At 43.9% G+C, this 26,989-nt stretch overlaps 1 protein-coding gene across 1 annotated transcript in view; it reads left to right on the top strand.

Annotated features, from left to right (window-relative positions):
* Positions 1-22,795, top strand: part of PEX10 (peroxisomal biogenesis factor 10) — a 257,024-nt gene extending 234,229 nt beyond the window's left edge. The window contains exons 5-6 of the mRNA XM_069610190.1: positions 7,352-7,487; positions 20,974-22,795. Of these exons, the coding sequence (XP_069466291.1) occupies positions 7,352-7,487; positions 20,974-21,042 (205 nt within the window). The 3' untranslated portion in view covers positions 21,043-22,795. The remainder of the gene's footprint in view (positions 1-7,351; positions 7,488-20,973) is intronic.
* Positions 22,796-26,989: the final 4,194 nt, after the last annotated feature.

The raw sequence follows: 26,989 nt of genomic DNA, 5'->3' as shown, positions 1-26,989 counted from the left end.
AGGGGGGGAGGACCATATTCTCCTACCCCTTGATGCTGAAAAGGCATTCAACAGGTTGGGCTGGCAATTTCTTTGCCACACTGTCGAGGATGAGAGTTGGTCCACAGTGGATAATGAGAATTGAGGCCACGTTTTGAGCACTCAATGCCAATAGTCTCAGTGACGGGGTGTCATTGGATATGTTCCCTCTGGGGAGGGGGACGAGGCAAGGTTCTCTGCTTTTACCCTGCTGTTTGTGCGGTAAATAGAAACTTTAGCAATAGCAGTTAGAGGCAAAAACGATATTTGGGGATTTAGGGTAGGGGACGAGGAGGACAAACTGTCCCTCTTTGCGGATGACATACTGGCCTATCTGCAGTGGCCGGAGGAATAGATACAGATACTCATTGGGTTACTGGAGTCATATGGGAAAATCCCCTGATTCAAAATGCATTTTAATAAAATGAGTGCTTTACTCTTGGAAGGGGGGTCATTTTGCAGCAGTTCTAGAAGTCCTATCTGAGACGCAGATATAACGTACAGCGAAGATTTGCGATTTGGGGGAAAATATAATGGAAAAAATGGGCAGACCAGTACGAGGCTATCTATCCTGATCTGTAGTGCAGACTAGTAACTGACATGCGGAGATGGGGAAGGCTTACCCCCTCCTCTGGTGGGAGACTGAGTACTATTAAAATGAACTGAAGGTTCTGGTACACAACATTAAGAATAACAGAGCAAAGCAATGGGTGCCACTAGAAAACAAGGTGCCAAAACCAGTGACAGAGGGTGAATGGCTATGGGTTCTGTGTGAAACCAGAAGGTGTCTCACCCGCTAGTCCCCGCAGATCTCTCTCTCAGGTGGCCAGGGCACGGCCATCGCCTTTGGAACCAGACCCTGGGGGTCGACCAGTGCAGGAGGAGTGGGGAGTGGGAGTGAGACACTGGATGGAAACACGCAGTATTCCTCCCTCTGCAACACCTTTACCCCATCCTACCAGGTAGGATACATGGGAACCTTACCCTCCCTCCCCCTTTCCCATCTCCAGCACTTTCACACGGACAGCCCTCTGGGAGAAAACAGACTCGCACACGAGCAGTGTATCCAACATGCCCCGCTACTGTGGTCAGGTGAGGTCAGGTAATTACTGACAATCGCTCATACCTGACTTTTATTAGACTTCCCTACGCGGATAAAAGGCGGAGCATGAAAGCACACTCTGAGCGAGGCAAAGCACACAAAGGTATAGCAGTTTCAAGTCAGCATCTGAGCAAAGGGAAAAAGATGGCAAACCAAGAAGGGTTCGTAAGAAGAGAATTACCCGTGACCTTTTTGGCCAAACACCATTACTCTCAAGAAACCTCTGAGGCAGAAATCGTACGGCCAGGAAAACGGACTAAAGAATCCTGCATTGTGTGTCAGAGATACCGAAGGCTCTCCCGCGTAACTGACCGAGGTGGGGACGAGCAGCAGCAACCGCAGTGGTGTCGTCCTTAGCTTCAAGAACAAAAGTACCAGAAAGCTCTACACAGCCGGTGAGTTGGGGAGTCCGATGCAAGACCTGTGTTGAAGTCAAGGTTGCAAGCAGCAACATTGTATAACAAGCTTAAATGCTTGTGATGAAAGACGCGAGTAAAGCTAAACTGCTGATGAATGTTTGAACTTAAGAATGAAAGATACGATGCGGTTGACAAGAGTCGTCTGGCACCGTCAATGTGCTCAATCTGAGGTCTCTGTAAGGTATCCCGCCAAGAGAAACGAAAGTAAAAGATTAATGAGAATAATTGTGTGAAGTTAATTGAAGTGGTCCTGCAATGGTTTAAGCAAAACCCATTGCACATTAGAAAGTCTTCGATTTTGATATCAAGAAGATCTGAGCCCAAATGAGGGAGATCCATATCAAGAGGAACCGAGTCTGAATGAGGGAGATCAATGGTCCAAGCCTGAACAAGGGAGATCAAGTGTTGATATTGTGACAAAAAGGGGGTCAGGCCTGAAGAGGGAGACCCATGATGAATATTGAAACCGAGAACCTCTGCATGTGAAAATACTGATAGGAATGGAACTTTGAGAATTTGTTTGTTACGACAGACCGACCCACTGCAATAATAGACTGTTATTGAAGAGGCTTTGGCAGATGGCACTGATATCTGTGCTTTGAACTGTATCCTAGTGGACGAGAAGGCTGAGTGTGTACGAAGCTTTATCTCGACTTGGAGGAAAGATGAAGGTCAGGGCAGAAACCAGCCGCTGAGTTTTCCGGTTAAAGGTGGTACCTTTGTCTCGCGGTCGTGGTAAAACGTGGTATCCCGGTTGCCGGGGTGCTTGGCACGGGCAAGGCGGCCACGAGGTACGTCGGGAAAGCGAAAAGACGGTGAAACCGGTTATCCCCTCCAGTTAAAGGAAGAAGACTCTCCGGCGGGAGATCTCCTCTGTCGTTGGGAAAAAGTGGTGAGACGGTCCAGCAGGGCTCCACCGGTAGTGGTGTCGTGGCAGGTCGGCTCAGCTTCTCCCTCGTCTGATTCTTAGGTCCTGTGGCGACTTCTGAAGTTCCAGTCCCCAAAGCCCTGCTTTTATGCAGCAAACCCCCATTCACTCAGCCTAGCTGTCACTCAAACATGCTAAGTGGTGAGCCGGCCGGCTCACCACTTGGGCCAATCAGGACGGAGTGCGACTTGAGTTGCCTAGGCAACTCAGTCCAGGGTGCCTAAATTCCCCTCCACCCCTCCTAAGTACCCCAGACATAGTGGCACCACTTTGGAGGGCTTCTGTGGAGAAGCCCGCCAAAAAGTGGAACAAAGGGCTCGACTTGGGTTGGAGTCACAGAAGAGAACACAAACGCCATTTTAGAATCAAGTTTTGGCAAAAAATACCAACCGGAGAATTAATATTAATTAAATAAACCGGCGGTATGTTCGAGGCTACGTAAATAATTAAATAAAGATAGTAGCCTAAACCAATGGGAAATCCCATAGGAAATATTTGCGGTTGAATATAAAAAGTAGTATCCACTGCCACCAGCCAAAACTTGATCAGGGGGGACGGAGACGTGCCCCCTCGACTAGCAGACCCTGGGGCAATCGAATTGCCCCAGCCAGTACGTCCTCAATATGATGGTTTGTACTGGTTCTGCTCAGAATTTAAGACTAGTAAAGTCAATGGTGACTTTACATGCCCTGGGAGACAGTAGTCAGTCCCAGGGTATGGAGTCTAGACTGGGAGGTCACTATGACACCCCTGTGTTACTGCACTGAGGGTGCTGTGTAACACATATCACAAAAACACATGAAACCCTATGGAGTAAAAGACCCCATAGCCCATTAAACACTTCTAGATCCAAAGAAACACACTCAAATCATGTCCAAGAGTGAGGGTAAAAGAGTCTCACTCTTGGCAGGAGAAAAAAATAAACCCCAAAAATCCAGCAAAGCTGCTGGGGGACTCACTAGGTTAGGAAATTCAGCCTAAACAGAGAATTCTCCCTAACACTGAAAACGTGGAGAAGGGAAGCCAACTGCTCAACTGTCCTGACCTATTATTTCTTGAACACTTTCCTTTTTGCATACATCATTGTCCCGCATGCTTTTGTATTTAGAAGTCAGGATTGGCAATAGGTTTATTAGTAATTGCCCTTTTAAATGACAGAGACTTGACTAGGACTACGTTATCATTATTTGATGGTCGTAGCTTGCGCCCAACTTTGGCTTTAGGTTTAGATAGGCGTTAAAGCAACCCATTTGAAGTTCAATAAACACCCTTGAACTGTGATCACTTGTGTCTTTTTTCACTGTTGGATACCATGTCTTCCTTATAGTTCTTAAATTACAATTCTCAAGGTGGATACTTAGTCACCCGTTCCTGGCAGTGCTCTGGGCGATCTGGAAGAACATTGCCATCTACTTCTGAATTGTATATGGGCACCACCTATAAGATTCACGAACCGCTAAGATTCCAACTATGGTATGAGAAGGGGCCCGGTGAGAGCAGGTCAGATGTGTAAAGAGGGGAAATATATCGACATCACAAAGCTTAGTTTCAGGTTTTTACAACTACAGGAGTACTGACAGACCCAACATTGGAAGGAAAACTGGAAAGGCCTTCAACAGGTTTTGAGACAGTGCTGGACTAGCAGGTGAAAAAGGGGTTGGTATCCAACATGCATAAAGCACTGTTGGGAGCGGGCAATACAAAGACGGTCTCTGCCAAAAATAGATGGGAAAGGGATATGGATATAGAGTTAACCGACAGACTGGGGATGGATCTACTGGAACATGTGGAAGGCCTCCTTATCCATACAGTATAAGATGCACGATTGCAGGCTGCTGAATTGGTGGCAATATTCCCCACAGAAGCTGGCAAGGATGTATGCTGGGGGAGCTTTGGTGAGACAGGGTCGTACTGGCACATGTGGTGGAGCTGGCCGAGCATTTAAACGTACTGGAAAGAGGTGCTAGGTTGGATAAAGGAGGTAGATGGGTTGGAGAGACCCTCAACACTGCTATTAGTACTCTGGCATGAAAAGAGATGAGGCAAGCTTGGTGGGTGTAACACATATGATGAGGAACCTGTTAACAGCAAGAGCATGTCTCACAATACATTGGAAAAGGGCCCCTGCTACCAACTTATAGGGAATGGGCGGGAAAGGCGTATGAAATCTACGAAATGGAGAACCGACCTGCCCTGATGCAGGAATGCCCAAATGCCCTACGTTTTGAGTGGTTGACCTTTCTGGAGAAGCATGCCAGGGGAGGTAGGAGGATGGATGCTGAGCAGAATTGAATGTTTAATGTGAGATGGGGAGGAGAAGACTGGGGTGGGGGAAGAAATGGTGGGTTATGTTGTGGTTTGAGGGTATTGAACTATTTAAGTACATGCTCACCAGGATGAGGCGGGAAGAGGACTATGTCTAAAATGATGTGCAACTATGCTGAGAGCTGATGAAGGCTGTCCCAGACGCTATTATGGAGGGCTGTTTGTAATGTGGAGGGATTTATTATTGATAAACTTAATAAAAAGATTTTTATTTTTTTATTTTTTTTAAAGCCACCTCTTCCTGCAGAAATTCTAGCTGCTGTCAGGAATGGTCATATTACCTTTGAACCTGCTTGAACCTGCCATGTGCCACTGCAGTTCTAATTTGAGTATTGGGCATTTATGAAAGGTGGTATAATTAGCGGACCTCCCTTTCAGAAACAGAATTAACCACATCATTTGATGTTGAGAAATGTTTTATTTTTTAAAATGTCTGGCTATCTGACCCTTACCACCTTACCAGATGGCTAATCTGTTTCACTGTCCTAAACATGAAACCGAACCTTCCCTTGTAAATGTATGGAATGACGGTTTACCAAATGTTCATAATCTTTTCTGCTGGATCTGTCAGCAGACTTTGATATGGTAGTTTACAAGATTCTTCTCTCCCGTCTCAAAACTGTATAAGGACTCTCTGATCATGCCCTTACTTATGTTTGCTTCTTTCTCTCTGGAAGGCTGCAATATTTAAAATTAGTACACGGCGAGTGACAATGAGCTTGTAACAAGCGAGCTCATTGGCCCTCCCTGAGTCGTTACCTGCCCGACAAAACCTTCCCCCCAGTCCGGTTCAATGTTCGAATGGCTGCCATGGAAAGGGAGAAGGGACTATCTGTAGTTCCTTCTCCCTGTTCTATGGCGGCCATCTTTGTTTACTTATTTCTTCACTTTTGAATGGCCACCACGGACATTTAAAAAATAAAAAATGTTCAGTTGCTCAACGCTGAAGGGATCTCACTAAAAGTTACTATTAGTACCCTGGTTGTACTGGCCGGGGTACTAATAGCAATAAGCCCCTTACTATGGGGGAATTACCACTTCAGATAAATGCCACAGGGCCTGCGTTAAGGCCTTTGCTTCACTCGGGTCTGTAACTATGGGCCCCAGGGCATTACCTGGAGCGGTAATGCCCCCCTCAGCTCAGGGCTTATTGCTTAACAAGGTTCATACACTTCTAACTGTGAGCTGTGGTGTCCCTCTGGGATAACGACCTCTGTCACCCGTGCTTTTCAATCTTTATACACCATTGATGACCATATTTTGCAGGGCGTGTTTACATTTGCATTCTTACGCCAATAACACTTATGTTAAGGCTTTAGGTCCTTCAGAGACATTACCTCAACTTTTGGAATGTTGTGGAATGTCTTGGTGAGATGATACATTGAATACTTTGTAATGGTCTTCAATTGAGGACAGCAAAGACTTGAACCAATTGTGTTGGGGCTGAAGCATTTTGCCCCTTCCTTATTCAACCTTCTCCAATAAAGTAAAGAATGTAGGTTTTTTTCTGTAACTTGGATCTGAATTTAGCAACTCAAGTGAACTGAATTATAAAATCCACTTTTTTAATCTGATCAGACGCATCCTTCCGTCCTTATTTAAGGCAGATCATGTAATTAGTAATGCTTATACACAGGCCTTTCTGTCACTGCGAAATAATTCAGCATGCAGCCGTTCAACTGATTTTTGGACTACCTAAATGTACCCATGTGTCTTCCTTGCAACAATCATTTGATTGAGAAGATTAAACCATACCAACCTGTCAAGCCCCGACAATCTCAAGATCTATGTCTGCTAACTGTTGCCCATACTCGTGAAATGAGAGGTCTCTCTTGTGTGACCATGTCTTTGGAATGGACTTCCTCTCGATATTTTTAAGAACCATTAAATTATCTGGATGCTTTCCTTTTTCAACAATGCTGCTCTCGCGTTCCACTTAATGTATCACTCTTATACAAACTATTCTGGCTGTCACAAAGAGAAAACCGCAGTTTAGATTTTATTTCCAAGTGTCTGGATTGACATCTCTCGCTTAAACGCACGTTTACTTCCCATCTGCTATGCTGGCAAGACTCGGTGCTCATCGAACTTGAGCATGTTTCGTCCATGCAAGTACCTCAGTGAGAGTTTATCAAGAGAAGCCTTGTCAAAAGTAAAGGAATTCTTTTGCATTTTGGTGCTCTATCTCAGGATCTGGATTCTCCAAACCTGTATCATTAATCTGTATCGCTCTCATCTTGCCTTCATATACATACACAATTTGTGCAACCACATACCGTAGATCGCAGACTTGCTGCCTTTTATTCTTCTAAAATGTGGTCTGCCTTTGTTTAGAACATGCTAGTTTAATGCAGTGCTAATTACGTTGAACATTTTCAATTAAATTGCAGGATGAAATAATGTTTTAAATGGGTGTTTTTTTTAATACAAATGCTACTCCTGAAGCTTCATGGCAAAATCTGGGTTTGGTATAGATGCAGGATTTCTGCATAGAGAATAGTTTATATATCATCAATCTATTGTCAGTTGTTTTGTGCAATGCGCTTTTTTTCATTACAGAGCTCCACCACAAGAGAAGTCATTTCTCCGAAATTCCAAGTGCACATTGTGCTTAGAACATCGAAGGCATACCACAGCCACGCCTTGTGGCCACCTTTTCTGCTGGGAATGCATAACCGAGTGGTGCAACACTAAGGTAGGGTGTACTTGCTGTTTTTTTCTTTAAAATGTTTACGATAATTGCAGTTTGTAATGTTGTAATTAGAGATACTGTCTTTATTCCTATCAAAATAAATATACAAATGCCCGGTAGTACATTAGCTTTTATGATCACTTTTGTGGCTACCAATATCCCTTCCTACATTTTGAATTAAATGTGATTGAACAACATTTACCACACTAACTCTTTTTGAGGTCAAAATGAGTGTGTGGCCAGAGCGGTTGAGTAAATTCTCAAAAAACTCCATGTTGTCTATGATTTCCTAATTTGTACAAGGTTTGCTGTTTCCTTTAGACTGCCAGCAGGAGACTCTGCATGCTCTGACGCCAATGGACTTGTAGGTTAATGGTTTTCTGAAAGGGAAAATATTTTGACAACTTGCCACTGACGTATAATATCAAAGTGAAGTTTGTGCAGTCAAACTTGGTACCTGTTTCCATGCCCAAAGGCAGAGAACTGTTTGTATGTCAAACTCTTGTCTCATTGCTTTGTAATGGACTTCTTGCAACTGGGTCGTATGATGAGGCTCACAAACATACAACACATGCCAGACAGAAGATCTGTTTCTCAACACCTCTTAATTGGGGTTTTGTACGGACAAAGTGGGTCCAAGAATGTGTATAAAATTAACTCGAACATGGGTATGATGGTCATACACTAAAGTATGTGTAAGGTTATCTCTGAAAGGTTCAAAAGGTCAAAGTGAAAGGTCTTTAAGCTCTTCTTAAGGGAGGTGGGATGAATCGCGAGATTCAGTCACTTCTCCCCAGAGGGGAACCCTTCTTGTGAGACTAGGGATGTGTGCCCACTGCACAATATTCCCCCTAGGGGTGAAGGTAAGAGGGTCCTCACAGGGAGAGACTCCCCTCTTGGGGACAAAGGCTCCCGATCCATACAGGAACTCCCTAAAACCATTTCTTCGGGACCAACAGTAACATCAGGGATTCAGAAACCCCTTTCGGGCAAAGTCACTGTTTGTTATTGTACTGGGATGAGAGAAAACGAGCGAGTAATGAAGAGTGCTCAACTGGAGGAGAGAAAGGACTATAATCCTCTGCTAGGGAGGACCCAGCAATGTGTCCTAAAAAGGGAAGAAGGACTGTTGTCGAGGAGAAAGGCAACCCAGGGGTTTCAAATCTGCAGTATTGTGGAAGCTGACCGGGTCGGGAGGAAGCAACCTGCAGGCGTGTGCAAGAAGCACCGAAGGAACAGTAGACCGAAGAGAACAGGGGAAGAAAACCCCAAGAGAGTGAGCCAGTCGTGAGTGGTGGTGTGACCAGTGAGAGGTGGACTGTCAAGTCTGTCAACAACACTGAGACCGCCAACGCTGGCCCTGCAGAGCCACAGACAAGAAGCAGAAAAAGACAGACTGAAAGCCATTGGGGTCCTGACTCAAAACAAAGTCCCTACCCTGCAAGCAGGCCCCATGATGCCAACACATGGGAAGCAATGTAACTGTGACTGCGGGAGACCCGGTAGGGAACACGGGACTAAAGAGTACGGTCAGCCTACTCATCCCAGTGAATGGCCAAACAGTAAGAAGAGTGAGAATCATTCAGGGAATCGGCCTACTCATACCAGTGAATGGGTCAACATTAAAAAGGGTGAAATCAATCCTAAAACCCATCCAACTCTTCTCAGTGCATATGGGAGAGAAGCCACAAATTGAGGATCATTACGGAACTCAATGTTCTCGTCTCAATAATACACAAAGTGGCCACGAGAGTAAGAATAACCATTGGGTCTACTATACATGCCCCAATGAGAGACTTTCAGAGACATTTCAGAAAAACCTAGTCAGAGATTCAAAAGCCAAGAACGTCAAGGGGAAGAGGTTTTCAAAGGGTAGAGAAAGAACCAGAGACTTGGAACAGTCCCCTGGACGAACTGTCTAAACTAATACTAAAGATAGCCCAAAACTATCTGAAACAGATATACTGAGGCTAGGGAAGCCTATCCAGGAGAAGGGAATCATTCTCCTGGGCTTTTTGTTGTTTTGTCTTAGTAGCTAGCAGGGTAAGTGTAGTTTAGTTTTTGGACAGAGGACTGACTGCTTACTTTGGACTTTACACATGTAGAAAAGCACCCTACTTAGTTCTATTAGGCAGGACAATCCTTGGATTAGGGCAAGAGAGGCCTTTTATTACTTATTTCAATAAAACCTTATCCAGAATGACAAGAACTGGTCTGCCACCTTCTTTTGACCTACCACGGAGGGTAGTGATCCTTCCTGGCGTTTTTTAACAAACAAGGCCAAATGTCCTTGTTTATCAGTGTACCAAACAAAATATAAAGAAATTCCTAGCAAAATGCCTTGCACTAGTTCTTGTTTTTTCCGTGAGTAAAGAAGTTGTTGGTCGTTATAGCCCACAAGCTTGATGGTTACTTTTGTAGTTGGTGTCACACTGGAGCTAGCCTTAATGCAAGGCCCGGTGCCATAGGTAACAAGGCCACCATAAAGTCTTAACAGGGTTCTCTTTAAGCCTCTCACCGCTCTCCATCCCAAACTCTCTGTCCTGCTACCGCCACAATCTTGTACATGGGGGAGGGGGTGGGGTGTCCCTTGTTCTATTCTCTGTATCTTGTTGGGAAGGAGCTACCGCCTATTTAGTCAGGACTACTTTTGACTGTTTCTAGGCACTATAAACAGACCTGGGGGAGTAGGTGCACTGAGAAAGTTTTTTCATCCAAATATTATCGCACACAGGCATGGGCGGGTACTAACAGAAGGCAGTTATTATTTAAATATAAGGTGCAAATAACTGTTAGCTGAGTACATTTATAAATGTGAAATCCTATTTAGTTTTAAAATCTCAAAGCAGGCTCTCTGCCAAAAGGAATGTGGCCTGCGCTAAAAATGGATCGCAGAGCTCTGGCAGAGCACACGAAGTGGCTGACCAGCTGTCTGTCAAAAGCACATGTATGCTAAATGGGGATTTTAACTTGCTCAATGCAGAATTATGGAAAACACGGATTTAAGGGGACTTACTGGACCAGATACAAATATGAGGAGAATTAATGAAATGGGGAGAGCATGAGGAGAAAATGTTTTTATATATAAACGTTGATAATGTAGCAAAATAATGAAAAACATGAGCTACAGTGTATTCTTGCATAGGCTAGCAATATGTTAAGTAGTATGTCCTAAACAGAAATCCAACCATGAAGAGAGGAAGACTGGAGCACCCCTTGTAGGGAAGAAGGACGGTTTTGGATGGAGCCATGCCCACATACAGTGACCAAGTTAAGAGAATATAAGCTCCTGCCTGGCACAAGTCTGTATGAGAATGGGACGGTTGAGGGACACCGTTCAGGCAGCAGAGTTCTTTGCTCTTATCCTCATTCTTGTAAAGAATACATTTGCTATCCTTGCAAGATATACTCTTGGCCTTACTTCCCTACAGGGTTGTTCTTTACTCTGGTGTGAGTGTGATTAGGGGTACCCATATAATTAAGGGGTACCCCTGTAAGTTGGGGTAAACTTAAATTGGTGACCCCGAAGTGATCTCAGTTTTGCCCCCGTACTTTGGGAAGTCCCAGGCCTGAAGTCACCAGGAGTCACGCCATCTACATAGACCAGTCCCACAAATCAAAAAAATGTGTATCCTGAGTGATTTTAGTAGAAGCCATTTTAAATTAAATCCTCTCTGCTCACTGAAGCAGGGCGTGGCTCCAGAGAGAAAGACAGGCAAGCTTCGTAACGGAGGAAACTCGCGTGAACAACGCGAATGTGAGTATACTCTTGAAAGTGATAACATGGGAACATGTATCTATGAATGTATGATAGTATGTTGATGTGGAGGATGTGCGAGGTCAATGGAATAGGACTTTTTGGTGATGTCTTATGGAATAGGATTTTTGATGATGTGTTAAGGAATAGATGATGTGTTAAGGGGTAGATTGGATAAGAGGTGGGTTATGTATTAAAATTGTCACATATTTTTATTTTTCTTCTTTTTATAATGGAAAAAGGGAACTTCAGCGTATAAAGACTGATAGGAAAGAGAGCCCCAGCATATAAGGACTGGGAAGTAAGGGTACCTCAGCCATAATAGGTTGAGAAGGTAGTACCACGCATTATTCTTTTATGACAAAAAAAGTAATGGGATCTTCAGCATATTAAAAAATGCTGGGATGGTGGTATTACAAAGGATATAAGTAAAAAAGTAGTGGCAATTATTTTTGTATTTTTTTCTCTTGCTGTCTTTAGTGGTAAAAAAGTAAGGAAGGTGGATGAGTCGGGTGTGTGTGTGTGTGTGTGTGTGAAATCATGCATAGGGTTCTGTCACTGTATTGTGAAAGAATAAATAAACAATGGATAGTAGTAACAGTAAGGAAGGGGGGATGTCATGCTCCTGGCCAGAGCAGGACTCCCTTAACAGAAACATGCTAGAAAAAATGCCCATCTTTTATCAGCAAAATATAAAGGGGGGAAAATTCCCCAAAAAAGAAAGGTGATTTTAGATCTCTGGTGATTAGTCGAGGATATAGAAGATCAGGAAAATGAACAGGAGATCCAATGTAAGGGGATATACCCTGTAGCGCCTAAACCTGCAGTAGGGTATACAAACCCAGTCTATAAGCCTCCAGTGGTAGAGGGTGTCAACAACATGATTATCAGGATTAGCAACTAGGAAGGGGTGGAGGGGGGCGCAAGAGCTTTTTGCACCTCCACCTCCATATAACCCATCCGCAAGCGCTGATATGCCAGAGGCATCAGTTTACCCAGAAGGTCCACAAGTAGACAGACACAAGAGCATTGCAGGAAAGGTTGGTCAGGTTACAAGAACCTGAAGACGTATCACCAGAAATAAGGGTACCGGTTCAGAAAATAGGGGATTGGAAGTTAGGAGATTTTTTGTTTAGATTCAACCCTGGGGCAATAAGAAATGTTTGTGTTGAAAAAGATGATGGCCAGAGGGTATGGACGGTCCTGGGACGAGAAGTAGAACAAGCAAGGGAAAATGGAGGGGCTGATCAAGTTGGTAGAAATGATGAAGAGGCAGGGCAAGAAGATCATCAATGAAAAGAGGTGGCGGGAAACCCGTCCCCACCACAAGAGGCAGTGAGGAGGGACAGACCAAGAAATAGACCAGATTTAATGGTGGTAGTACAAAATCAGAAGAAAAAAGGGGAAGAAGACAACATAGATATGCAGATGCCTCTTATACATAAAGGAGTAGCTATAATGCAGTATGCGCCATGGCCTCAAATGGACAAAAATAATTTGATTAAAGCTCTCCCCCAGTTTTTAGCTGGAGCTAGTAAATGGATGTCTGAATTTGAAAAACAAACAGCAGGGGTAGCCTGAGCATTAGGAGACCTTAAGAGTTTACTGGTTGTTATAGTTGGGGACCAGGTTGGGGACAAATGGATAAGGGCTGGTTACTCTGGGGCAAGTCTTGCAGATAACGAACATGATGGAGCAGCCTTTAATGACGAAGGGCAAGGGTATGGGATGTCCTACGAAGGATGTACCCAGATACACCTGACTTACAGTCTTTAATGTAATATACAATGGGTGATGATGAGGACCTAGTTAGGTTTATACTTACGTTACAGGAAATGTGGAGAGTTGAGGCAAGAGGGCAACAAGACCATTCAATACCATTTTCCGATTGTATCGCAAAGAGGGGATTACCAAAAGAGGTCCAAAAGGCACTAGATAAAATTGTGGGAATTGAAGCCAAAGAGCAGGTGGAGATACAAAGTATAATAGTCCACCATTGTAAGAAAATCCAGGATCGGGAAAGGGAGACAGACCAGAAGCGGCAAACAGACGAGGTACACTAGGGGGGGAAAAAAAGAAATAAGGTTGTTGTCCAAGCACCAGTGACGGCACCGGTTTCAGGGGAAAGGACAGGAGACCATCAACAAATTTGAATGCCACAATTGCGGCACTACGGGGTGAAGGAGGACAGGGACAATGGGCTGAGGGGGACATTATGGAGGGGAACTTCCATTATCAGATAAAACTCTCGACATACAGGGACTCTGAGGCCATTTCTATAGTTCCATACCCTGAGGAGCTGGATATAAAAGTGGGAGGGAAGGTAGTACGAGCCCCCGTGTTATATTCAGAGAGTTCCCCTGTGAACGTGTTGGGTAGGGATCTGCTCAGTAAACTAAATATAACTATATCATTCAAAGATCAAGAGGTATGGTGTTCCACTCCAGGCAAGTGTGTTGCTTGAGCAATGGTTATAATCAAAGCAATGGCAAGGGAGTCAGTAGTCTGTGGGGTTCCTGTGGTACCGGACATTTTTCTATGGTATTAAGGTATTAGTAAAAGCAGTGCCTCAAATTGCGACAAAATGTTGGCAAGTGCCCACAGATTATTTTTTCTGACCCGTGGTGCCACCCGAGATGGTGGCAGGGACAATATTGTCTTTAGATTTGCAAGTACTAGTAGTGTCAGACAAAAGAGTAGTCCTGATTGGAACAGACAAGTATGGGTGTGGTTGGCGCACAGTATTGTGTAGACCCGACAGTACAATTAAAGGAAATGACTGATGAGGAGTTATTTGAGGACAGTGAGCAAAATGGGGGGATCATTTTGGAAATCAGCATCCCCTGGGATATCATGGTGCAGTATAGGAAGGTACAGTGCCCCCTGATGGCAGTGGTGACCATCGTTTTTATTTTTTTAGGAGGACATGCGCTATGTGCCAGCACAATTGGGGTCTGTTAATCCACATGATGTTGGGTTACTGAGAGATGGGACCCCAGTACATATTACATTGAAGTCAGGTGCCTAGCACAATCATCCAGTATGTGGATGATCTGCAGGTATGCAATGAAAATGAACAATGCAGGAGGGATTCTGTTGCATTATTGCAATTGCTGGCTCAAAAAGGGTAAAAGGCAGATAAAAAGAAGCTACAATACTGCCAACAGGAGGGACCACTTATTTTTACAAACCGGGAATAAAATATTACCAGATAGGGCAGCGGCAGTATGCGCCACCCCTAAGCCCAGTAATGTCAATGAAATGCAACCATCTTTGGGCTTATGTAATTATAGTAGGGCATGGATCCTAGACTACTCACTCTACAGAAGGGTGCTGTTAGAAAGTCTCCGTGAACCTAAAAGTAAATTGGAATGGACTGGCGAAATGAATAGACAATTTGAGGACTTAAAAGAAGCTATTTGCACGGCCCCTGTTTTAGCTATTCCGGATTATACACAGGAGTTTTATTTATTTTCCCACTCTGATGAACGGCTCATGCATTGACAGAAGAAGATCTACTATATGTTGATGGGTCATCAATAATTGGCCAGGTGACGGGACAGAGGAGGTAGTCGGGCACGGCATAGGGGGGAGAAATGGTGACCCGCCCTGTAGAAAGCGAGACCATGGTTCCACACACAGCATTGCCCATATTACATCTGGACCATTATTACCTGGGGAACTGATCAGCCCCAGGTTTCAAGGTCCTTATGAGGTGGTGGTCTGTACTCCCCTCGCCGTCCGTATGAAGGAGTTAGATATTGGGTGCATCTCTCGGACGTCCGAAGAGCACCTGAGACAAGGCAATGCCCAGTAAGGACCTAGCAAAAGAAGAAGATATTTCAAAAAGATCCATGCCAGGGTGCTGTGCAGTGGCACACACCAGATTTTTCTTTCTTTTTTCATTTTTTTCCATTTTTTTCATTTTTATTTTTTATATTTTTTTCAAGGATCCCTCCCTCTCTTTCCCTCTCCCTCCCTTTTTTCCCTCTTTATCCCTCTCTCTCTCCCTCCTCCTTTTCTCTCTCTCTCGTTTCCTCTTTCTCTTCTTCTCTCTCTCTTTTTCTTTCTCTTTCTTGATAACCTTTTTTCTCCTCTCCAGTAATAAGCAAGGATGCCTGACCGACGTGTTCAAACCTCTGTTATGTAGGGATAATGATAAATGTCATTTGTTCTAGGAATTCTCTATTATGCTTTTTTAAGTATTATATTGTTTTGTATGACACTGGTTGTGGTTGTTGGAGTGGATGAAGGTATGTCTGTTATGTGGGGTGGGTATATAAAGGAGGGGTGGGGACAGTTGAAAATAATGCTAATATGCATATGTCTATGAAACAAAATCACAATCACAAAATGTCTCACTTTCTGCCAGCCACCCCTACAGGTTTTCTTAAATGAATGAAACAGGAAGTATGAATGATGTATGATATATACAAGGGGGTGGGCTTTGATGCCATTTCTGACATAGAATACCCAGAACCTCCAATAGCTGGTACTCCGATATGCAAACTACAGGAAGGAATGTAATAAATGAAAGCTGTTACGTGTGTGCACTTATCCCGCAGCAATATCTAGAATAGATGTGTTTTTACGGCTTTCCTAAAGGCTAGATAGTAGTTTTCCTAATAGCCAGCGGGAGGTCTTTCATAGGATAGCAGCAGCAGTGGAGAAAGCATATCCTCCAACCCGAACCCGTTTAAAGATCGGGACCACCAAGCGATTGGACGATCCAGACCGCAGACTATGACTGTGAAGATAACGGGTGAACTTAGCTTGGAGGTATCCGGCACCTTGATCGTGGAGGGCACGATGGACTATACATAGGGCTTTGGAATCGACCCGCAGGGCCACCGGGAGCCAATGAAGGGCTCGGAGCACAAGAGAGATATGCTCACCATAAGCTGTGCCAGTGGCAACACAAGCAGCTAAGTTCTGCAAACGTTGCAACCGCTGAATCAATCCCTTGGGTTGAGTCAGGTACAGGGAGTAGCAGTAGTCAAGCTATGATAGCACCATGGCAGCCACCACTGGAGGACACAGTGGGGCAGGAATCATAGGTAACACCTTTCTTAAGCTGGAAGTGACCGGCTTGACATACCGCAGTAATTTGCTTGTCCATAGAGAGTGACGCAGACAAAATTACACTCGGGTTTTTAACCTGGTCATTCGGCACAGGAAGAGAACTCTGGGATAATGGCCAGAAAGAGGTCACCGAGAGAGTGGGATCAGGAGGACAACCCACCACCATCACCTCAGTGTTGTCTCCATTCAGTTTGAGCCAATTGAAGTTCATCCACTCTCCCACGGCTGCCAGACACCCTCGCAAGCACAACGACACCTCAGTCTGATCGAGGTCTAAACGGATCAGGATCTGGATGTCGTCAGTGTACGAGTAGCATCTGATGCTGAAGGAGTGGATCAAACCTACAAGGATCCAAATGTAAATGGTAAAAAGAATAGGAGACTAGGAGGAGCCTTGGTGGGTTCCACAACTGAGGTGACAGGGAGCCGAGAGAAAGGGGGGCATAGAGAGTCTGTGTCCGGTCCGCCAGGAATGAAGTGAACCAGACCAGTACTTGTCCCGATATGCCCAGCTGGGCAATGTGAGACAGCAGAATGGAGTGGTGGACCGTGTCAAATGCCGCTGAAAGATATAACAAAATCAGGGCACCCACTCCACCTGTGTCGACCAGCCTGGCCATATCATCCTGGACGGCGAACAGAACACTCTCAGTGCCCCTACCAGGTCGAAAACCAGACTGAGCAGGGTCTAGAAGATGGGAAGATTCAAGAAAAAGTGGAGAGGAGAGGGGACAACAGTGATTCAAGAAGTTTAGATAGAAAGAGGAGAAGAGAGATGGGGTGGAAATTGGAGAGAACAGTAGGGTCCAGGGGGGCTTCTTAAGATGAGGAATGACCCTAGTGCTTTCAGTTCCTGCAGAACCAGCCCAGACTAACATGAGTCATAGCCGCAGTAATCTCAAGAAGGAGGTCTGGAGAGATCTCTTTCATGACTCGAAGTGGAATGGCATCAGACGGAGAGCATGATTTCATTTTTTGAATATCCGCCAGAACTGTCGCTTCATTAAACCTGAGAAAAGTTGACCAACTTTTTGTGGTAGGATAAGAGGGCGCCACAGTACAAGTAGAGTTGTTAACAGTGGGTTGGCCTGCCGTGATGGACATCGCAATGTTTTGTCGAATAGTATCAATCTTGTCAATGAAGTATTGTGACTATGAACTTTGTTCTAGCAATGAAGGAACAGCTCCTGTTGGCACAAACACACAGTGCAACCACACTCTTGTGATCCTTGATATGACGAAAGGTACGGCAGCAGTGATGGATTACTACTGGGTTTGTGGCCAACAAGCCTACTTGAACCTCCCACCCTCATGGAGGGGCAAGTGTTCACTGGCCACCTTGCACTCAGTGCTACTAGTAATTCCGGAAGTGCACCTGAAGGGAGAAGAAATGCCTGTCAAGGTGCCAACAGCCATTCCAGCACCTAAAGAAGCAGAAAGAAACTTGCTGATCACACAAGAATTTGGTATGCTGCCAGAAAAAGGATGATTTCAACGGCGGGGAAGAAAGAGATCAAACTGTCTCAAAGGACTCTTCCGCACTGCTCAGAGGAATACCTGATGAGTATCAACATTTTAGCCCAGCAGAGACTTTCTTTTCATCTTTTTTGGCTCCTGGGGTACAAGCAGCTGCTGCACTTTTGTACCCCCGGAGGATGCTGAGAAAAGGTCACTATCCCATGTCATTGAGTCAGTGCACAATCTAGGTGTTAAAATGAAGAAAGACGGTTGAGTTCAGAACACGGATTGGCTATCGCTTGCCTTTCATTGGGTCCCGTCATGGCTTGGGGCAGCAGTAAAAATACTGGTTACTGTTATCGTATTCTTCTTGGTCCTCTTCTGTAAGTGCTAATTGGGTCTCTGATGGTGTGTTAATATAGTCCCTAATAGTGCAAAGATGATGGTATCAATTTGGGGGATCTAAAACACCTTGCCATACAGCAAAACTAAAACTAATATTTCTGGGGTTGAAGATATGTTGGGTGGAGATGAGTTTGTTACTGTAGAAGTAACAAAAGGGGGAATGTTGGGAAAGAGCTACCACCTTCCTGCGTCCCAAGCGCTTTAGAATTAGGCAGGACTTCTTTTTGACTGTTTCTAGACACTACAAACAGCCCAGTGGGGAGGAGGTGCACTGAGAAATCTTTTTATGCAAATTTAATCACGCACAGAGACATGGGCGGGCACTAACGGAAGGCAGTTATTATTTAAATATAAGGTGCAAATAACTAGGAGATGAATACATTTGTAAATATTAAATCCTATTTAATTTTAAAATCTCAAAGCAGGCTCTCTGCCAAAAGGAATGTGGCCTGCGCTTAAAATGGATTGCAGAGCTCATGGGGTTTTGCAACACTGAGGCTAAGCTCTGGCAGAGCACACAAATTGGCTGACCAGCTGTCTGCTGTCTGTTAAAAGCCCATGTATGCTAAATGGGGATTTTAACATGCTCAATGCAGAATTATGGAAAACAAGGGTTTACGGGGGATTACTGGACGAGGTAAAAATATGAGGAAAATGAATGAAATAGGGACAGCGTGACGGTGACATGTGTTTATACATAAATGTACATAATGTAATAAAATGATGAAAAACATGAGCTACAGTGTATTCTTGCATAGGCTAACAATATGTTAAGTAGTATGTCCTAAACAGAAATCTGACCCTGAAGAGAGGAAGACTGGAGCACCCGTTTTAGGGAAGGCCAGTTTTGGATGGAGCCATGCCCATATCCAGTGACCAAGTTAAGAGTATATAAGCTCCTGCCTGGCACCAGTCTGCAGGAGGATGGGACGGTTAAGGGACACCGTTCAGGCAGCAGAGTTCTTTGCTCCTATCCTCATTTCTGTAAAGAATACATTTGTTATACTTGCAAGATAGACTCTTGGCCTTACTTCCCTAGAGGGTTGTTCTTTACTCTGGTGTGAGCGTGATTAGGGGTACCCATATAATTAAGGGGTACCCCTGTAAGTTGGGCTACCCTTACAATCTTTATCCTCTTGCTTCTCCTACACCTCCTTGGTCCCTTTTCTCCCCCACCTACTCGGTGATAACCTGCTACGCCTCTCGACTCCTGATCGCCTTTCTATTTAATCCTCTGGTTAATCACCACCTTCTCTTTGGGCATATCTCATTAGACATCTTTACATTGGGGGCGGTCTTCCTTGCCCCACCCATTCCTCAGCATTTCATCCCACTATCACCTCCTTCGCTTCTCTCAGTTTAGGGTGATTCGGTCGAGATGATTTGATCATGGTAGAATTCTTTGAATTCTTTTTTTTCCTGGACGATTTTGCCACAAATATACAAGGGGGAAACCCCTGCACCCTCTTAATCCCCCTACAATAACTATTCACTTAAACCCAACCCCCACATATTTTTGCGGCAAAATGTGTGGTAAAAAAGCGTGATGAATTCAACCGCAATCAAATCTGCTCTGGTAAAAACTCCCATTCCTCCTCTCTCTCCACCTCCCCCATGCATACCTCTGTAACCAGAGCTAACTTTGCAATCATTCTCTTTCAAAGTTGTGCGCTTCTCTCCTGAGCCTCCTGGGTTATTTGCTGTCCCCAGCCTCCTGGGTACCTCACTCTTCCCAGCCTTCTGGTTACCTCACTCTTCCCAGCCTCCTGTAGGCCCTCACTCTACCCCGCCTACTGCATCCCTCACTCTTTCTGACCGTCTCTAAATAATCCCCTCTTCCACAGACAATTCCTTTTTATAGGGTCCTGGCCCCGCCTTCCAGGTTCTGTCGGGCCTAAGGCAACACAAGTGTGTCTCAGGATGTAATTGGTGTGTAGGGTTAGTCCTTCCCAGTGGGCACTTCTTTTTCTACTTAGCATGCTCTGACATTACACTTGGGGAGAACTCCCTTAATCTAACTGGCTCTATGTCTATAAATAGTATGAAGCTTCTAGTTTGGAGTCCTAGTAGTTTCCCCCGTTTTTAGATATTATTTTTGCACCCACCGCAAGGGTAGCCATCCCCGCACTACTGCCCCACATGAACGCCCCACATTGATTCTGTTAAAAAGACTGAGTAACCAGCCCGTTTTACGTGTGTGGCATATTGGGCGTAGCCATGGGATTCTCCCTATGCCATCACTGTGCCTAATATCACCTGCCTTCCGGTTGTATCCGGCCTCAGGGGTAACCTCCTCCATCCACAAATAAGGTCAGGGAGGAAACCTTTTACAGTCACTAATCCACTGCAAGGACACAAAGTGATTTGGCAAAATAACAGCGTGGGAAATTAGTTACTAAATATGTAAATCTAAAAATAAATAATAGGTCTATATTTTAGAGTGGCTCACAGGATGGCAATATTGAAGCCTTGTGTTTTAAATAGACAAAGGTAGGATCTATCCACTTGGCATAATATAGCTGCTACCAAAAGTAGCTCATGTTCAGGACATAGAGACTGATTTCTGGATTCAGTCTACAACCTCATTTTGGAGACCTATGTTGAGTGTCATTATGCTCTGCTTTAGGGTATCCTTTCTTAAGGTTTTTAATGTTTAAGATATGTGTGAGCCTAAAAGGACTTTGCATGTGTTATGTGTTTGCTCTATACAAACAGAGGCTAGCCATCGAGGATCTGCCTTGTTTCTAGTGAACAAAAGTTAATCCATATTATCTCTTTCTTGTGTAGGCTGAATGCCCGTTGTGCAGAGAGAAATTTCAGACCCAGAAACTTGTTTACCTGCGACATTATCGATAACTTGGAAGCGGAGAAGCAAAATAAGCCATACAGACGTTGAAACGGATCATGTGAACACTAATGTTTGAGCTGCTCATTAGAGCTAACATGTGCTTTTCTACTGTATGGTATTAAGAAATAGCATCTATTTTTATTTATTCCGAGTGGGTGCCTGATCCACAAAATTGCAAGACTTTCAACGTTATGAATAATTAATCTTTTTTTAAGGTTGTTGTATGTGACATCTATCTGTACCTCAAGTTTGAAATCTTGCAAGGTTGGAATGTTATTAAGCGGAGTTACTACAGCGATTATACCAGCAATAAGAACTCGTTGTTAGACTGACAGTAACTGGACTCTCTTGTAGCGCACTTCATGCACCAAGCACAATTCTGGCTTATGTATTGTGCTGCAGTCTTTATGATGAGTCGGACTTTCCAGTGTCCTATCGATATACCTTGTTAATGTTCAAAGTGCCCCCTGCTGCAATTCAAGTAGACACAGAACACCAGCAGTAAGATCGGAAAGTCATCTCGTTTGGGTCGTTAGTGTGAACAAACACAAGGGAATTAGTAATCCGTGGTAATATGTTTGTGTGGGTTGTTTGTGCTCTTGACCCACTGAATCATTGACACCTTCATTGTGTTAACTTCTCAGTTACATTTTGGTGAAAGCAGTTGGTATCGAAACTGTTGTGAGGAACGTTCAAGAGACGATTGAGCGTGTCCTTAACTATAAATTCAGCTTTGTTATTGAAAAGGTTATGAAGGGAAGGAAAAACATGTAATATCAATATTCAGATTCCCAACCTAAAACAGTGCATCAGTTAGTTGAACACAAGGACTACTGCAGTTGGGTAACTCACGAGTGGAAGTTCTATCATGTCTTTGATGTTTAAACGTGTTTTTCCACAATCATCATTAACACTTTGTCAAGCGTTTAGCTTCATTTGCACTGCTTTGGTGATGAAGTGGTACTGACTTGCAATATTTATCCGCCCAGATGAAGTCACTAAGGGAGGAATTTAGTGAAGTAAATATCAAACCAGCATGGTTTAAAAAGCTCAAGGAAATATGTTGGTAGACACCCATCTCCCAGTCGTTTCAAAATCATTGTGTGCCCCAAGTTTCTGTCAGTGCAATGAAGCACGAGTTGCTCACTGAGCCACAGGAGTAGAAAATCTCCTGGTACCCAGTGGCATTTCACTGTGGGCCTATTCCCCTTGCTGTATCTGGTGGGGGGGCATGCCGTTGATCACTAATCTGCTTTACCCAACTGGAATGTCCTGTATCTTTGCTGTATAGTTAGGACCAATTTTAAATACGTATTTGTGAAAGATAAGCAAACCTTTTTTATATAATGCCATATTTTCCCACCTTAAGTTCGCTTTTCAGAGGTTTTCAGTGTACATACATGATCACAATAGTACAAAATCATTTTTCCCATTTGGAAATCCCACTGCAGCGTGGTGGCCTATTTCGATCCTCAAACAATGCTGTGACAGTATAGAAGAAACTTTTTGATTAGCATCATGTGTTTCCGGATTGGGGAACTATTCAGCGAGTTTTCTCTTTACAATTTGGTAAATGCTGTTCAGAAATGCCTTTTTCGAATATGGTTACTCCAATAATGTGCAAAGTTATTCAGGTTCAACAATAGAGGCCATAGTTAAAGAAATACAAATGTTGTACTTGCCCTAATCAGTAATATATTCCTTTGTAAAATGTGCACTTGCTGTTAGTGTTAAAGATGGATATTAATTATGATTGCAAAATTTGAGTCAACCCTTATTTATTTTTCAATGCATCTGTTGTATTGTAATCCATTTTTGCATACCTAGTCGTGTTTATTTTGGCCCTGTTCCTTGAAATGAATTGGTTACACTAGAAACCTATTACTGGCCTGAGTGGATTTTGAAGCTTCAGAGCACTGTGAAGATTTTCTATTGCTAACTGATGCTTTTGTTTAAAGATCCCATCTTAGTTTTTCCCAACTGTTGCTGCCGGCCTACATATAATATTGCTCCAGTGGCAGAATTTGCAATTCTGGACATTTCATTTCTTTGAAAAAAGACTGGTGTCTGAGTCAATGTTGTACCACTGATAAACATTTTCAAATGAAATGATGTCTGAATGTATGGTTGAACGTGCATGGCAACATGACCTGTTCATATGTATCTTTGCCATCCTAATGTCCAGATCTTTTTGGGGGTGTGCTGGAACAAGACAAGTGTGGTTGCACAGGAAAATGTTTCTACTGTCTAGAAAATGTTTCACATGAGTAGACACTCAAATTTCTGGTCTCAAGCATGCTTCCACCGATCTTCTGTTCCACCGTCATCACACTCTAAGAGCATGTCAGGCCCTTTTTTACAGTAAATTGTATGTGAGCGATCGTAAGACTGAACAACTACTATCAGCTTTGTTGACCGATGTGAACCCCAAACATAAACGAGAAATGTTGCACCCAGTCCGTGCAGCTGTCAACAAAATCAACAGAAAATGAAACTTGGGCAATTCAGTGGGGGCGGGGGGGGGGGAGTTCTGACCCACAGGATTTGCATCATATGAATCTCCAGAAGGAATCTTATTTCAGCCACTTACAGGTATGAAGACGACAAATAAGATTGCATACGTTCCCAAGCATTATGCCACCTTGAAAAGGTTATGTTTTATTCCTTTTTTTCATTAATGGGTCTGGCTACTAAGTTGTTTATGCAAGTATTTGTTAAATCGATTACGAAGTGGTGCTCGCCTTTTGGAAAGCCAAAAACAACTTTGTTATGCATTAGGCAGATCGTAAACACTTTATCGTTTACACTCGTTGGAAGCGACGAGTGCTACTTGGCTACTTGGGTAAGGAAATGCCCATCATGACCACATAGTCCATATTCAAATACTGTTCGCAGCAGATTCTACCCATGCCTTTCTATTCAGAGACCCTATGTTTCAATGTTAATAATGTAAGAACTAAAATGAATTTTCTTTCTCAATATGCACTTGCCGATGTCATTTTTAAGGGACATGAATTACTCTGTGATGTCAATAATGTTGAAATATGTTGTGTTTAAAGAAATCATACTGTGATAGTTTCTATATTTGTGAGAAATTCTAATAAAGATTTATATATAAAAGAGAAACTGCCAATTTTAAAGTTATTAACAATTGAAGTAGAGGATAATTGGGGCTGGTTACAAATTATTCTTGGTATAAGTGGCATCATTTCATTTCATGGTCGTTTGCATGCCAGGATATCAGACCATGAACATGTTGGGTCAGTCACAGTTTCCTGAATATTCTCAGATTTGTACCTTTCTGAACATTCAAAAATTGTGTGTGAGGAACACATTTTAGGAAGATGCTAGATTTCTGTCTCGTAAAATTAGAACGATCACACACATTGTACGTTATGGGGAATTCAACAGATGCCCAAAAATGTTAGACACAAGAATCATTAAAATCGGATGTTGGTTGTCTGTAAGCTATACATTTTCTCATTCTGAATCTCTGTCTATCCCATATGCATTATAGGCAGTGTAACATTTTGAGTCTAATGTGAGTGAGTTACAATAGAGCACCTTATACTATGTCGTTTTCATAAAGGTATTGTGTACAACTCACTGCTGAAAGCACTTGGAAGCCCACAGAAGCTGCCCACAGAAGCTGCTTCCACCTGCAACCTGGTCCGGCATTGCAAGCTGCCCCCTGCTCCTGCCGCGAACGCCGTTCCAACGCACTTCCTGGAGGAGGCGTGGCAACATCCGCACGTGATCCAATCACGTGATTCGGGCCGGCCTTGAAAGGACAGAGGCTACCACCCTTGCGGCGTTAAGCCCGTCAGGAGTAAAGCCCTGTGACTGTTAAGCGACTGTTAGGCACTGGTGGCTTCGTCCTACGTACTCTCGCCGAGTCGCCGCAAATAATACCTTTATCGGCAGACGGCCCACAGACCCGAAAAACAATCCTTACAGCAACGGCGCTCACCAAATCCTTGGTCCATGATGAAAGCTGCAGTCGGCCCTAAGGTAAGCAAAGCGACTGGGCGTGCGCTTATGGCTACAAATGGGTTATTACCAACTGAAGCTATCAGCTCTCCAAAGCCCCTAGCTTTTTTGTCTCTTGAAGAGCGATGCGCGCAAACCGATGCCTTAATTCCATCTGTACTGCTCACAGTTTCATCTAACGCCTTAGCAGTACAGTCAGACAATCCTGACTCATCGAGATTCCCCACTATCAATTTGGATTGTAATCCAGCTTCTAATGATGAAATCCCATTTGTCGGTGAAACAGACATATCAGTAAACAGAGCGGGTAAGGTGGATGTACTGAACTCATCTAGCGCTCCAGGCGATATTCCGGTGCCTCGGTCCAATGTTAAAACATCTAAATCATTACGAACAACGCAACCGGCTATGATGGCACTTACGCCCTCTCATAACAACAACTTCATGAACGCTGCTGGCCTTTCAACAGACAAAGGTCTCTTGTCACATTTATTGACTGACGAAGAACTGTTAAAAATTGCGAATCTTGAGACGGGAAACCCTGCGATGAATAATTTAATTCCTAAACAAGCTTTGAGCAATAAGCGACTATCTACGCCTACTGTGGGGCTGACTTGTCTCCCCACTGTCAATGACATTCTGTTACAGGAGGAAAGCTCTTGTCATTTTCCGGTTCAGTCGCGTGGCCCCAAGATTGCCTTGGTCAGCACCGAAAATACATTGAAGGCCCCTGCTATTATTCCACGCTCTTTGCCCACAATCAATCCAATTTGTTCCCTTATTGCTCTTCCCATACTAAAAACAGCAGGTCGAGCTGCTCTAGGAGCAGCCTTTGAATGCACCGAACCTGACAACGATAGCGCTTTGGCATCTCAAGCTCCAGACGTTGGTCGCTCTTCCATCTCGATTGCAAATGACCAGCTCAGCGATGTTCAGCCATTCAACACTCCTCAGCCACCGGCACTAGAATTCAATCCACTCCCTATTCAACGCGATCGGAGTGCCATTGCTCGCGCTAGTGGCCTGCAAAGAGTTGCCGAGCTTAAGGCAAAACGTACTTTCATCATACCTCCTGTATATGAAAACTCAACGTTGAATGCAAGCACTCCACATCCAAGGCCACCTCAGTTTGGCGAAGAAGCTCATCCGACGATTTCTGCAAAAATATTCTCCACCTTTAACCCGCATTACAATTTGGATAATTCAGTTGGCTCCTTGTCCCTTCATGATTCTGTACCTCAACCGCTTGGCATTTCACCCGAAGCGCTTTCTCAGATTCACAACAATGTTTTAGCTGCCTCTGCTGTTGCCTTAGCTCCATTCACCAAAATTTTTGAATCATTGATAGGATCTATAAGTGATTAAAGTGCTGCCATCTCCAATCTAACAACAAAAATCGATAAACTTGAACACTTTTCGTGCTTCCTTCAAGCACAAATGACATCAAATGCTGAAAATGCGGCCAGATGGCAAGACAGGTTGAGCGACCTAGCTGCTCGTCATCATTGTCAAAATGACTCCCTAATGGAAGGTTTGTTGGACTCTGTGAAATGGATGCGAAAAAACACAATCTTTGCCTCCCGAGGTGCTTGCAAGACACAAGAAGATTCATCAGGATCCCCTCATCCTCAAGTCTTGACCGCACCTGTGACAATTGAAAACAAACCCTCGCAGTCCGATCCAATAATGAGCCTTCTGGCTCCCTCCCATGACACTTCGGTTCCAAACTCGAAAATGCAGGGATCAGTCCCTCAAACAAGCAGTCTCGCAACAAAAGCAATTCCGTCACCAGGATACGTACCGGCGCAAACCTCCACGTCAGTGAATTCATTCAACATATTCAAAGGGCCAGCAAAAACAATCACTACAAGCGCTGAAACTAATCTGAAAAAGTCTGCCGGACAACAAGCAGAGCATCCTAACAAAAAATATATACAACCTAAACAAAAACAGCAAATCAAAAAA

The sequence above is a fragment of the Ambystoma mexicanum genome, chromosome 8 (assembly GCF_040938575.1).
Source record: "Ambystoma mexicanum isolate Mex_15411 chromosome 8, UKY_AmexF1_1, whole genome shotgun sequence".
Taxonomy (NCBI): domain Eukaryota; kingdom Metazoa; phylum Chordata; class Amphibia; order Caudata; family Ambystomatidae; genus Ambystoma; species Ambystoma mexicanum.
Note: the sequence above shows the minus strand (reverse complement) of the source record. Positions and strands in the feature narration are given on the sequence as shown.